This window comes from Nerophis lumbriciformis, linkage group LG11, assembly GCF_033978685.3.
Source record: "Nerophis lumbriciformis linkage group LG11, RoL_Nlum_v2.1, whole genome shotgun sequence".
Classification (NCBI taxonomy): Eukaryota; Metazoa; Chordata; class Actinopteri; order Syngnathiformes; family Syngnathidae; genus Nerophis; species Nerophis lumbriciformis.
The window spans coordinates 41483886-41499562 of record NC_084558.2 but is presented as its reverse complement, the minus strand read 5'-3'; the positions used below and the strand labels follow the sequence as shown (position 1 = coordinate 41499562).

The following is a 15677-nucleotide window of genomic DNA, read 5'->3' as shown; positions in this document are numbered from 1 at the left end:
AGCTAAAATCATCGGCCTACCCACACCCAACATTTCAGACTTAAACCACAGGTCCATCACCCGACTGGCAAAAACAATAGTCCAGGATATCACTCACCCACTACACCAATACATCATCCCACTACCATCAGGGCGCAGGTACAGAACTATCACATTCCGGAGGGCCCGCCTCAGGAAAAGCCTTATCCCTGCAGCTATAGCCGCCCTTAACAGCCGACCTGTCTGACAAGCCTGTAAATGTGTGTTGGTCATGTATGATGTCTTTTTGTTATTTTTTTGTGATGTGTAATGTCTATTGTTTAAATGTACGACAATGAATTTCCCCAAGGCATACTTGCCAACCTTGAGACCTCCGATTTCGGGAGGTGGGGGGAGGGGGGTGGGGGTGGGCGGGGTCGCGGTAGGACGGGGGCGTGGTTGGGGGCGTGGCTAAAAGGGGAGGAGTATATTTACAGCTAGAATTCACCAAGTCAAGTATTTCATATATATATATATATATATCTAGATATATATATATATCTATATATATATATCTATATATATATATATATATATATATATATATATATAGATATATATATATAAGAAATACTTGACGTTCGGTGAATTCTAGCTATATATATATATATATATATATATATATATATATTTTATTATTATATATATATATATATATATATATATATATATATATATATATATATATATAAAATAAATACTTGAATTTCAGTGTTAATTTATTTACACATATACACACACATAACACTCATCTACTCATTGTTGAGTTAAGGGTTGAATTGTCCATCCTTGTTCTATTCTCTGTCACTATTTTTCTAACCATGCTGCTCTGATGATGCATTGATGTGTGGCACGCACAAAAGTGCTTTCATCAAATGCACTAGATGGCAGTATTGTCCTGTTTAAGAGTGTCACAACATTGCTGCTTACGGCAAACGAACTGCTTTACGGTATACAAAAACGTGACTGCTGTTGTTGTGTGTTGTTGCCGCGCTGGGAGGACGTTAATGAAACTGCCTAACAATAAACCCATGAGGACCTGAGTCCGCCTGAATTTCGGGAGATTTTCGAGAGAAAATTTGTCCCGGGAGGTTTTCGGGAGAGGCGCTGAATTTCGGGAGTCTCCCGGAAAATCCGGGAGGGTTGGCAAGTATGCCCCAAGGGGACCAATAAATCTAAATCTAAATCTAATCTAATCTTATTGTGAGGTTTTGTATTAGTGTTCCTAAAAATACATATACTGGCCCCCAGACGCATTTTTTTTCTCTAAATTTGGCCCCCCAAGTCAAAATAATTGCCCAGGCCTGATTTACACTAATATCGACAATAGGCACATTTCAGTTATTCAACTAATTAAAAAAAACATATATAAAAAAATTATTAAAAATTTGATTGTCACCAGTCGTATTGAAATACTGAATTTACAGAAAAATAAAGTAACTTTTGGCCTTAGCAGCTAAGATACAGAGTAACATCCAAACGTTCTTAGCACTTTAAAATCCTTGTTGATAGAATTCCACTGCATGAACGTGCATGTACGGCATAGTCTCATATCACCGCGAAAAGGGAGCTCAACATTTTGCCATGTGGCCACCAGATGTACCACTCATTCCCGCGGCCGCCAACCTCCTCCGCACAGATTCTGAACGTCTAGCATGACTCGACCCCCCCTTGTCAAAAGGGGGCGTCTGAAAAGCTCAGTGCCAAGTGAAGGGCATTTCAGATCTCCCGCAAAAAAAAAAAAAAAAAAAAAAAAAAAGGCCGTCTACCGAGGCGCTCGGGTTGTGGGCGGGCGAAAACAGAGAGAAAGTTTCTGTACGGACGCGATGCCAAGTTCTCACACTCCTTCTGGGACCATGGCGGACAACAAGCAGCGCAGGAAAGGGTCGGGAAGTGCGAGCCTCACGTAAGATTTTAAAGGGATTGTTGCTGTATGTTTTCTGGTATCTTTGGGATAGAAGATGCTTTTGGTGTGTGGTGAAGATTCAAATAGATTTGGCCTGCTTATATATAAGCCTTTGGAATTACCTAAATTGATACTATTTTGTCTTCATTTTTGAGCCACACCTTAAATAAAAGTGGTGTTTTGTGGACAGTCCATGATGGCCCAAGACTCAACAAAAAGGAGAGTAGAATTGATTCCACCAGTTGGTGCCCAGTCTATTCAAGGTGCTCTGAGGATCGAGTTCAGTGGTGCATCGCTAATGAGGTCTTGGTTTATGTACAAACCCCGTTTCCATATGAGTTGGGAAATTGTGTTAGATGTAAATATAAACGGAATACAATGATTTGCAAATCCTTTTCAACCCATATTCCATTGAATACACTACAAAGACAAGATATTTGATGTTCAAACTCATAAACAAATAATAATTAACTTAGAATTTCATGGCTGCAACACATGCCAAAATAGTTGGGAAAGGGCATGTTCACCACTGTGTTACATGGCCTTTCCTTTTAACAATACTCAGTAAAAGTTTGGGAACTGAGGAGACACATTTTTTAAGCTTCTCAGGTGGAATTCTTACCCATTCTTGCTTGATGTACAGCTTAAGTTGTTCAACAGTCCAGGGGTCTCCGTTGTGGTATTTTAGGCTTCATAATGCGCCACACATTTTCAATGGGAGACAGGTCTGGACTACAGGCAGGCCAGTCTAGTACCCGCACTCTTTTACTATGAAGCCACGCTGATGTAACACGTGGCTTGGCATTGTCTTGCTGAAATAAGCAGAGGCGTCCATGGTAATGTTGCTTGGATGGCAGCATATGTTGCTCCAAAACCTGTATGTACCTTTCAGCATTAATGATGCCTTCACAGATGTGTAAGTTACCCATGTATTGGGCACTAATACACCCCCATACCATCACAAATGCTGGCTTTTCAACTTTGCGCCTATAACAATCCGGATGATTCTTTTCCTCTTTGGTCCGGAGGACACGACGTCCACAGTTTCCAAAAACAATTTGAATTGTGGACTCGTCAGACCACAGAACACTTTTCCACTTTGTATCAGTCCATCTTAGATGAGCTCAGGCCCAGCGAAGCCGACGGCGTTTCTGGGTGTTGTTGATAAACGGTTTTCGCCTTGCATAGGAGAGTTTTAACTTGCACTTACAGATGTAGCGACCAACTGTAGTTACTGACAGTGGGTTTCTGAAGTGTTCCTGAGCCCATGTGGTGATATCCTTTACACACTGATGTCGCTTGTTGATGCAGTACAGCCTGAGGGATCGAAGGTCACGGGATTAGCTGCTTACGTGCAGTGATTTCTCCAGATTCTCTGAACCATTTGATGATATTACGGACCGTAGATGGTGAAATCCCTAAATTCCTTGCAATAGCTGGTTGAGAAAGGTTTTTCTTAAACTGTTCAACAATTTGCTCACGCATTTGTTGACAAAGTGGTGACCCTCGCCCCATCCTTGTTTGTGAATGACTGAGCATTTCATGGAAGCTGCTTTTATACCCAATCATGGCACCCACCTGTTCCCAATTTGCCTGTTCACCTGTGGGATGTTCCAAATAAGTGTTTGATGAGCATTCCTCAACTTTATCAGTATTTATTGCCACCTTTCCCAACTTCTTTGTCACGTGTTGCTGGCATCAAATTCTAAAGTTAATGATTATTTGCAAAAGAAAAAAAGTTTATCAGTTTGAACATCAATTATCTTGTCTTTGTAGCATATTCAACTGAATATGGGTTGAAAATGATTTGCAAATCATTGTATTCCGTTTATATTTACATCTAACACAATGTCCCAACTCATATGGAAACGGGGTTTGTACTTGTCCAAAGTTTTGTTTGTATGAATTGTGGCTTTGCAATCGTGCTGTGGCGGAAAGTTATGATATTGTAATGCCACACAGTGGAGAAGGAGAGACACAGTCGGCGATACACTCTCAGACGCTTTCTTAACAAGAGGTGGCAAACTCAGGGAGTCAAAACACACAACTCACGGTTGGACACGCAACATACAAACACCCAAACTCTTGCGTGACTCCGTTCACTCTGCTGCTTTGCACAGGTTAGGGCTGGGCGATATGGCCTTTTTTAATATCTCGATATTTTTAGGCCATACACGATATATATCTCAATATTTTGCCTTAGCCTTGAATGAACACTTGATGCATACAATCACAGCAGTATGATGATTCTATGTGTCTACATTAAAACATTCTTCTTCATACTGCATTAAAATATGCTCATTTTAAACTTTCATGCAGAGAGGGAAATCACAACTAAGTCAATTGGCCAAAAGTGTATTTATTAAACAGTTATTAAGCAGTGGCACAAACATTCATGTCATTTCAAAACAGAAAGTGCAAGATTGTCAGAGACATTTTGAAACAAGCTATTAGTGCACTTTCGTGCATAATGTCACTAAGATGACATATCAAAACAACACTAAATTAAAGTGCACTTTTTGTACAGAACGCCACTACAATAGTTTAAAACAAATAAAGTGCACTTTTGTGCATGATGTCACACAAGATATTTCAATAACTGTCAAATAAAAATGAGCTCAAATAGTGTATGTCCTTCGCTATGTGGTTGGTTTCTGCGGACGTTATCTCCTTTTGTTGTTGACTATTTTTTTCATACGATGTTGATGTGGAAATGGTTGCCTCTGCATTTTGTTGGTGTGGCACCGAACGGAGATGTTGACATGCCGAGTAAGCACTCTTCATTCTCTAGCGGGTGACTTTTCAAATGATGCTACATATTAGCAGTGCTGCTACTTTTTGTAGCAACGCTTTTGCCCCACACTTGACAAATTACGGTTGTCTGTTCGACATATTCCCGCTTGAAGCCAAACCATCGCCAGACGATGGACCCCCTGCTGTTTTGCTTGGGAATTAATTCTTCCTTCATTTGTTACCAGATTCGCACCTTCTCTCTCTCGTATTACCACTCGCACCACAGCTAACGTTACCCATGCCGCTACCTCTCTGCTCCACGAGGGCGTATACATATGTGACGTATGTAAGAAGGTGCGCTTGTTTTAATGTCTCTGTGAGAAGGAGACAACAAAGAGTGAGAAGAGCGTGTAGTGTAATGCCCGCAGCTAAAAGCAACTGTGTGAGAACGTATACTCGAATATCACAATATAGTCATTTTCTATATCGCACAGAGACAAACCCGCGATATATTGATATATCGCCCAGCCCTAGCACAGGTCACACTAAACAGCACCACCTCTTAAAAGCACTATTGTCATGTGGCGTTTGTTATGACCTTTCTCGGCCACCGTAGTTATCCGTCATTTAGAATTAACGTTTAACGTCTTTATTATAAACATTGTTAACCTTCATATAAGGTCTGCTGTTCTTAAAGCCCTTTGAGACACTTGTGATTTAGGGCTATATAAATAAACATTGATTGATTGATTAAATCCACTGTTTGCATTTTTCTACTAGGGACGACCAATATAAAATTAATGTATGAATAATATCGATAAAATCAAAGGATTCGCTTTTAAAAGTATTTTGGATCGATACCTTTCTTTTGGAAACTTGCCGAGCACAGATCGATATACTTGAAATTTAGGAACATAATCGATGTATCGATCAATTGCTACACCCCTCGTGATTTAGAAGTAGCTGAAACACTGCATTTGAGGACTTCGCAGTGCATTGATTCACTTTTACAGGCTTGTGATTTTTCCGTTTATAGTCGGAAATCCGTCTTTTTTTATCTCTGTAAAAATATTGTAAAAGTATTTTCCGTTTGTCTTCGAAATGTGTTTGTCGCTCTTGTTTGGTGTGGGTTCACAGTGTGGCGCATATTTGTAACAGTGTTAAAGTTGTTTATACGGCCACCCTCAGTGTGACCTGTATGGTCACTTGTGTGTGTGAAAAGCCGTAGATATAATGTGACTGGGCCGGCACGCAAAGGCAGTGCCTTAAAGGTACGCCCCCAATATTAATGTCTGGGTGGAAATCGGGAGAATGGTTGCCCAGGGACATTTTCTGGAGGGGCACTGAAATTCGGGAGTCTCCTGGGAAAATCGGGAGAGTTGGCAAGTATGACTGGTAGACACAACTGCTCTGTACTTCTCCCTACGTCCGTGTACCACTCCGTACAGCGGCGTTTTAAAAAGTCATAAATTTTACTTTTTGAAACCAATACCGATAATGTCCGATATTACATTTTAAAGCATTTATCGACCGATAATATCGGCAGTCCGATATTATCGGACATCTCTACTCATGACACATTATCTGTATGTAATATTGGCTGCATTTCAGATAGTTGTTTGTGTGCCATGTTGTTCCAGACCACAGCAAACATTACCTAGCTAGCCAAATATTGTAATAAATCTATTAAAAGAAGACAGCCTTAACTTGGACACACACATATACACCTTTGGCCATTAAAAGCCATTAATTATAGGAGTTATCTTACCTTCTGAGTAGCCTCTGATTTACTAATGGTTTCTAATAGGGATGTCCCGATCTGATATTTGGATCGGATCGGCCGCCGATATTTGCCAAAAAATGCGTATCGGCAAGGCATGGGAAAATGCCGATCCAGATCCAGTTTAAAAAAACAACTCCGGTCCGTGTTTTCCAACGCACCATTTAAATAATACATTCCACTTTTCTGCTGCTCCCTAATTTCCGTTCCGCATTTTCCAGCACACCTTCAACACATCCACGGGTCTGTGGATTCTCACGCAATTGCTTTTAGCTGCTGGCATTACACGACAGGCTCTTCTCACTCTTTCCTGTGTCTCCCTCTCACAGACAGCATGCGCACCTTCTTACACACGTCACATACTGTCACGTCATACGTCACATACTGTCACGTCATACGTCACATACGTATACGCCCTCGCGGAGCAGAGAGGTAGCAGCATGGCTAACGTTAGCTGTGATGCTAGCGCAGCCGTGCGAGCAACGTTCCCTCTAAGGCGCGCGCCTGTGCAATTGCGTACTGCTCAAGCGTCCTCTGCGCACGGCAAATCTATGCCACGCACAAAATCAAATAAAAAAATAAGCGCATAACAATTTTCGACACACGGACACGACAGAGAAAACAGTTTTCGTCATCATTGTTCAAATGTTGTAACGTCTGTCGAGACGCTTATCTCCATTCGGTGCCACACGCCCACATCATCAAAATGCCGAGGCAAACATTTCCAGATCAACACCGTATGAAAAACATAGTGATTTTTTTTAGTTGTGATTTCCTTCTCTGCATGAAAGTTTTAAAGTAGCATATATTAATGCAGTATGAAGAATGTTTTAATGTAGACACATAGAATCATCATACTGCTGTGATTATATGCATCAAGTGTTCATTCAAGGCTAAGGCAAAATATCGAGATATATATCGTGTATCGCGATATGGCCTTAAAGTATCGCAATATTAAAAAAAGGCCATATCACCCAGCCCTAGTTCAATGATGCCATTTCTGTTTGTCATGTATAATGTTGTCTATTTTGTGTTTATCCTTGAATAAACAGGTCAGTTTCTTGTTACCAACCATTGTGTATTATTCAAACTCCCCTAATTCAGCTGGCTAGTTGTTATCAAGAGTACTAAAACCCTTTTCAACATGATTCTGACCACTAAGTAGGCTAAATAACTTTAAACTTGAATACATGCTCGGATAGGCCAGTATCGGTCAATATTGGTATCGAATCGGAAGTGCAAAAACAACATCGATATCGGATCGGAAGTGCAAAAACCTGGATCGGGACATCCCTAGTTTCTAATGTTGTAAAAATGTGTAGAATAAATGTCACATTTCAACATTTCTGTCAACGAAGATTTGCTTCAGCCTGCGACACATAGTCATTTTGAAAGTAGGCTGTTATAGCTAATATAGACACTTACATCATGTGTTGCCTTCATTATAAGGCTTATATACGGGTTTTAATTTTTTGCGGCTCCAGACAGATTTGTTTTTCGTATTTTTGGTCCAATATGGCTCTTTCAACGTTTTGGGTTGTCGACCCCTGGTTTAAGTGCTCAAAGACGTAAGATGGCTAGATGTAATGCTGACAATACTTTGGAAAGTTAGCGCCCTCTAGACAGCTCCTTGAGGTTGCAAACAGACCCTATATGTACATACTAATTTATTGCGATAACAAGTTCAGTAAATGCGTATTTCGACCACATGTACTTGGTGCCAACAACAATGAAAGTTAATTTAATGATTAATGTAGCAGATCAAAGCGTCTGGGCTATTATGTATTAGGGTCTTTAACATGCTGACTTTGTGATCGGAAGAAACGGCTACGAGTATGTGTGTATTTTGCTGCCTCGCTGTTGAATATTTAGTGTGTACTCAGGGCGACGGCTGGTTCCTGGCTTTGCTGCGCATCGCAAGTGGCATTGAGGAGCAAGCGTCGGTTCCGACACTCTGACACTGCTGTAGCCCCCCCATCTGAAGACGAGTTTGTTTATCTGTCGTGCTCTTGTGCAAAGCTGAGTGTTTATTCAGCGGAGAAGGACGTGGGCTTTAAACCTGCTGTTGGCTCCCTGTAGGACAGATCTTGGTTGCCCTCTATTGGACTGTATAGTATGATTATATACAGTAATCTCTTGTTTATCAATGGTAATCGGTTTCGGGCCATACCGTGGTCAATTAATTTCCGGGAAGTAGGAATGATTAATTAGTGAAGTGAAGTGTGAAGTGAATTATATTTATATAGTACTTTTCTCTAGTGACTCAAAGCGCTTTTACATAGTAAAACCCATAAGTTACATTTAAACCAGTGTGGGTGGCACTGGGAGCAGGTGGGTAAAGTGTCTTGCCCAAGGACACAACGGCAGTGACTAGGATGGCGGAATCTGGGATCGAACCTGCAACCCTCAAGTTGCTGGCACGGCCACTCTACCAACCGAGCTATGCCGCCCCGGTAATTATATATCAAATATTTACATATCTTAAAGGGGAACATTATCACAATTTCAGAATTGTTAAAACCATTAAAAATCAGTTCCCAGTGGCTTATTATATTTTTCGAAGTTTTTTTCAAAATTTTACCCATCACGCAATATCCCTAAAAAAAGCTTCAAAGTGCCTGATTTTAACCACCCGTCCATTTTCCTGTGACGTCACATAGTGAAGCCAACACAAACAAACATGGCGGATAGAACAGCAAGCTGTAGCGACATTAGTTCGGATTCAGACTCGGATTTCAGCGGCTTAAGCGATTCAACAGATTACGAATGTATTGAAACGGATGGTTGTAGTGTGGAGGAAGGTAGCGAAAACGAAATTGAAGAAGAAACTGAAGCTATTGAGCCATATCGGTTTGAACCGTATGCAAGCGAAACCGACGAAAACGACACGACAGCCAGCGACACGGGAGAAAGCGAGGACGAATTCGGCGATCGCCTTCTAACCAACGATTGGTATGTGTTTGTTTGGCATTAAAGGAAACTAACAACTATGAACTAGGTTTACAGCATATGAAATACATTTGGCAACAACATGCACTTTGAGAGTGCAGACAGCCCAATTTTCATCAATTAATATATTCTGGAGACATACCCTCATCCGCGCTCTTTTCCTGAAAGCTGATCTGTCCAGTTTTGGAGTTGATGTCAGCAGGCCAGGGAAGCTAGGGTCGATAGCTCGCTCGTCTGCGGGAACAAACTGCTGCCATTGCTTGCCGTGCTACCGAGGCCTTTTGTCCCTGAATTGCTCACACACTCCGGCAGATTCAATGGGGGTCTGGCGGCAGATTTCTTTGACTTTATCGTTGGAAATGCATCTGCTTTGAGTGTCGCAGGATATCCACACATTCTTGCCATCTCTGTCGTAGCATAGCTTTCGTCGGTAAAGTGTGCGGAACAAACGTCCAATTTCTTGCCACTTTCGCATCTTTGGGCCACTGGTGCAACTTGAATCCGTCCCTGTTCGTGTTGTTACACCCTCTGACAACACACCGACGAGGCATGATGTCTCCAAGGTACGGAAAACAGTCGAAAAAACGGAAAATAACAGAGCTGTTTTGACCCGGAGCGAATATTTGAAAGGCGTTTAATTCGCCAAAATTCACCCATTTAGAGTTCGGAAATCGGTTAAAAGAATATATGGTCTTTTTTCTGCAACATCAAGGTATATATTGACGCTTACATAGTTCTGGTGATAATGTTCCCCTTTAAGCATAAAAGCCCTGCAGACATAAAATAACACCCACTTTGTCACCTTTACTAAATCTAATAAACAGGCTGAGGCTGAGCCAATCAGTGCACACATTACACACATTCTTTATAAAGTAAAACACATGCTGAATAAGAAATGTCTGCATATGTTATGTTATTCTTTTATTTTTCCATATTTAACATATTGTGTTGAAGTTTGGGGAAATGTTTATAGAACAAACATAGACCCAATAATCATACATGCCAACCTTGAGACCTCCGATTTTGGGAGGTGGGAGGAGGGGTTGGGGGTGGGGGTGGTCGGGGCGGGGCGGGGCGTGGTCGGGGGCGTGGCTAAAAGGGGAGGAGTATATTTACAGCTAGAATTCACCAAGTCAAGTATTTCATATATATATATATATATATATATATATATATATATATATATATATATATATATATATATATATATATATATATATAAAAGAAACGTTAAGTATTTCACATATATATATATATATATATATATATATATATATATATATATATATATATATATATATATATATAAGAAATACTTGACGTTCAGTGAATTCTAGCTATATATATATATATATATATATATATATATATATATACATATAAAATAAATACTTGAATTTTAGTGTTCATTTATTTACACATATACAAACACATAACACTCATCTACTCATTGTTGAGTTAAGGGTTGAATTGTCCATCCTTGTTCTATTCTCTGTCACTATTTTTTCGAACCATGCTGAACACCCTCTCTGACATTGCTGTGTGGCACGCACAAAAGTGCTTTCATCAAATGCACTAGATGGCAGTATTGTCCTGTTTAAGAGTGTCACAACATTGCTGTTTACGGCAGACGAACTGCTTTACGGTATACAAAAAAGTGACTGCTGTTGTTGTGTGTTGTTGCCACGCTGGGAGGACGTTAATGAAACTGCCTAACAATGAACCCACATTAGAAACCAAGAACTCGCGCTCCATCATTCTATAGTTATAACGTGATTGGGCAGGTACGCTTTTTTATATTGTGGAGGACCTGAGTCTGCCTGAATTTCGGGAGATTTTCGGGAGAAAATTTGTCCCGGGAGGTTTTCGGGAGAGGCGCTGAATTTCGGGAGTCTCCCGGGAAATCCGGGAGGGTTGGCAAGTATGCCAATAATTCAACTCCAAAAAAGGGTCATTAGAATAATACACAGAGTGTGCTACTATGAACATACCGCCAATGTGTTAAAATGTTCAGATATTGTGTTTTTAAAAACAATGGAAATTATGTTTTGAGTAAAGAACAACAGCCTTCCAGCTTGTATTCTTAGGTTATTTCAATTAAGAGGAGAAAACTATAATTTACGAGGGATATTGATTTGTGAAATAGGTAAAGCAAGAACTAATATTAAATACAAATGTATTTCAGTTTTAGGAGTTAAATGGTGGAACAAGCTCAGTGATGAGCTGAAGACATGTAGTTCTTTGTTAAAGGTGAACATTATCACCAGACCTATGTAAGCGTCAATATATACCTTGATGTTGCAGAAAAAAATACCTTTTTTTTTTTTAACCGATTTCCGAACTCTAAATGGGTGAATTTTGGCGAATTAAACGCCTTTCTATTATTCGCTCTCGGAGCGATACATCGGGAAGCAATCCGCCATTTTTTCACTTTCGTCGGAGTGTTGTCGGAAGGTGTAACAACACGAACAGGACGGATTCAAGTTGCACCAGTGGCCCAAAGATGCGAAAGTGGCAAGAAATTGGACGAAATTTGTTCAAAATACGAGGCTGTGGGGAAAGCCGACGAAATGGTCAGTCGTTTGTTCCGCACACTTTACCGACGAAAGCTATGCTACGACAGAGATGGCAAGAATGTGTGGATATCCTGCGACACTCAAAGCAGATGCTGACATCAACTCCAAAACTGAACCGATCAGCTTTCAGGAAAAGAGAGCGGATGAGGGTATGTCTACAGAATATATTAATTGATGAAAACTTTATTCATTACTCGCGGTTTTACGTAAATTATTATACATAAACTGTGTTTACCAATAATTTATCTTAAAAACATTTATTTTTTTCAATCATTCGAGTACATTCGGGTAGTCTTGTGTAATGCAGTATTTTGTGTCTATTTAGGTATGGTTAATCTGAGTGCTGAAATCGTGGAAAAATATATGTTCTTAGCGCGCCTGAAATTGGCTGTCTGCACTCTCAAAAGTGCATGTTGTTGCCAAATGTATTTAATATGCTGTAAACCTAGTTCATAGTTGTTAGTTTTCTTTAATGCCAAACAAACACATACCAATCGTTGGTTAGAAGGCGATCGCCGAATTCGTCCTCGCTTTCTCCCGTGTCGCTGGCTGTCATGTCGTTTTCGTCGTTTTCGCTTGCATACGGTTCAAACCGATATGGCTCAATAGCTTCAGTTTCTTCTTCAATTTCGTTTTCGCTACCTGCCTCCACACTACAACCATCCGTTTCAATACATGCGTAATCTGTTGAATCGCTTAAGCCGCTGAAATCCGAGTCTGAATCCGAGCTAATGTCGCTATACCTTGCTGTTCTACCCGCCATGTTTGTTTGTGTTGGCTTCACTGTGTGACGTCACAGGAAAATGGACAGGTGTATATAACGATGGTTAAAATCAGGCACTTTGAACCTTTTTTTAGGGATATTGCGTGATGGGTAACATTTTGAAAAAAACTTTGAAAAATAAAATAAGCCACTGGGAACTGATTTTTAATGGTTTTAACCCTTCTGAAATTGTGATAATGTTCCCCTTTAAGGTTTAAGAAAACATTGAAAGGTGTAATAACTGAAAATTATAAAATATAGTAACAATTACTTTCATCCCATTGGTTTTGATATTTTTTTTTAACGTTGATGTTCCAGGTAATCTTATTTTCAGTGAAGGTTTAGGATAGGCAAATATAAGCTTTGGCTTCAGCCTATTCCTTTTTCGGTCATGCTTTTTCTTTTCTTTTATTTTCCTGTTGTGTGTAAATGTGTATGATTGTTACATATGTATAGTCCGTACTCTTAAACTGGTCACACAAAATGGTTAATGGTTGATGGTTGATTATATGACCGAAATAAACTTATTTCATTCATGCATTCATTACTGAACAGTGTGCTCTGGTTGGTTTGGTCTTATCTAGTGGCCAGTGTGGTATTGATATTTGTAGTGTATTTAGCATACTTGCCAACCTTGAGACCTCCGATTTCGGGAGGCGGGGGGAGAGGGGTGGGGTGGGTGTGGTCGGGGGTGAGGCGGGGGCGTGGTTAGGGGCGTGGTTAAGAGGGGAGGAGTATATTTACAGCTAGAATTCACCAAGTTAAGTATTTCATAGATTTTATATATATATATATATATATATATATATATATATATATATATATATATAAGAAATACTTGACTTTCAGTTAATTCTAGCTATATATATATATATATATATATATATATATATATATATATATATATATATATATATATATATATATATATATATATATTATTATATATATATGTATATATAAATAAAATAAATACTTGAATTTCAGTGTTCATTTATTTACACATATACACACACATAACACTCATCTACTCATTGTTGAGTTAAGGGTTGAATTGTCCATCCTTGTTCTATTCTCTGTCACTATTTTTCTAACCATGCTGAACACCCTCTCTGATGATGCATTGAGGTGTGGCACGCACAAAAGTGCTTTCATCAAATGCATTAGAGTCTGGAATCTTCCATCTCTCCCTAGCATGGCCCAAAACCGGTCAATCTTTGCTTCCTGAGGAAGATCTTCAGTGCCAAGCACTTGGTAGTCCACTACTTCTTCCCGCAGGCTATCTAGGTCCAATCGCTGCTGCGGCTTGGAACTTACAAGCTGTTATGAGAGTAGCGTATGTGTGTGTGTGGCCCTCTAATAGGTGAGCATGTGAGGTGAGTGACGTCAGTCAGTGTGTGGGCAAGAGAAGAGAGAGCGGTAGCGTGAGAGCGGTAGCGTGAGTGCGGGCGGGGACTAGTTTGTTTTGTGTTGGATTGGCTGTGTGCAAGCAATCAATCAAGCAAGATTTGCAACTAATCGCCGGACTCAGGCAGGAAAGGTGCAACAAAGCGTATTTCTTCATCTTACTCGTCGTCGCCATGGCTGTATCTTCTTCGTTCTTCTGCTTCGTCTCCTTGTTGTGTGCGCAGTTGTGCACTGCACTCTCTAAAAGCCGTACATGTTATTGATGTTATAGATGGTAGTATTGTCCTGTTTAAGAGTGTCACAACATTGCTGTTTACGGCAGACGAACTGCTTTACGGTAGACAAAAACATGACTGCTGTTGTTGTGTGTTGTTATCGCGCTGGGAGGACGTTAATGAAACTGCCTAACAATAAACCCACATAAGAAACCAAGAACTCGCCCTCGATCATTCTACAGTTATAATGTGTTTGGGCAGGCACACTGTTTATATCGTGGGAAAGCGGACTCAGGTCCGCATGGAGCTGGAGGGGGCGTGGCCTCCAGCTCCGCCTGAATTTCGGGAGAAAATTTGTCCCGGCAGGTTTTCGGGAGAGGCACTGAATTTCGGGAGTCTCCCGGAAAATACGGGAGGGTTGGCAAGTATGGTATTTAGTCAGTTTTATGCTTGAAAGTGCGTAGTTTAGGCCAAAAATGCGTAGAATACAGTGGTACCTTAACTGACGAGCACAGTGCGTTCCACTACCGAGTTCGTAACTCAAAACACTTATTGATACAAATTAAAATTGATCCAATCCGTGTTTGACCTTCTAAAAAACCCACAATTTTAACATGTCACATGCCTTTTAAAAAGAAAGAAATACTTTTAGACAAGGGATGGTCTCCTGCTGGCCCCACTATGGACTGGACTCTCACTATTATGTTAGATCCACTATGGACTGGACTCTCAATATTATGGTAGATCCACTCGACGGGAGGGGGGTTCGTCGCCCACATCTGCGGTCCTCTCCAAGGTTTCTCATTGTCATCCCACTGGGTTGAGTTTTTCCTTGCCCTGATGTGGGATCTGAACCGAGGATGTCGTTGTGGCTTGTGCAGCCTTTTGAGACACTTGTGATTTAGGGCTATATAAATAAACATTGGTTGATTGATTGATTGATTGAAGAAATATCATTATAATAGCATGTACTACAAACAAATACAGTATTTCCATGTAATAATGCACTAACATTGTTCAGCATTTATCTTGGGGAGCCGACTAATGTGGCGTCTCATTCAGGCTGCTTCTCCATCCAGTGTTGCCAAGTCTGCTTATTATCTTCTTATCATAAGCAGCTTTTCATTCATAGAGCTGGTTGCTGGTTTCTCTCGTGACATCTGGCAACCTTGTCTCTGTCCTGTAAGAATAGGATCTAGGAAATCGCTGTTTACGTTCTGCGGACGTATTTGAGTGAAGGACTGTAGAGGACAGTGTTGACAACAAGCGATGTGTATGTCTGTGTACCAAAGGCAAAGGTTTGTTGAGTCAGGACTAGGGTTGTCTCGAT

At 40.4% G+C, this 15677-nt stretch overlaps 1 protein-coding gene across 5 annotated transcripts in view; it reads left to right on the top strand.

The window, feature by feature from the left end:
- Positions 1 to 15677, top strand: part of pald1a (phosphatase domain containing paladin 1a) — a 191840-nt gene that overhangs the window by 29663 nt on the left and 146500 nt on the right. Inside the window, exon 1 of one of the 5 annotated variants that reach the window (XM_061966576.2) lies at positions 855 to 1924. The exons of the other annotated variants lie outside the window; for them this stretch is intronic. Coding sequence (XP_061822560.2) covers positions 1674 to 1924 — 251 coding nt within the window. The 5' untranslated portion in view covers positions 855 to 1673. Of the gene's footprint in view, positions 1 to 854; positions 1925 to 15677 lie in introns of those variants that run through there. 5 annotated transcript variants of the gene reach the window in all.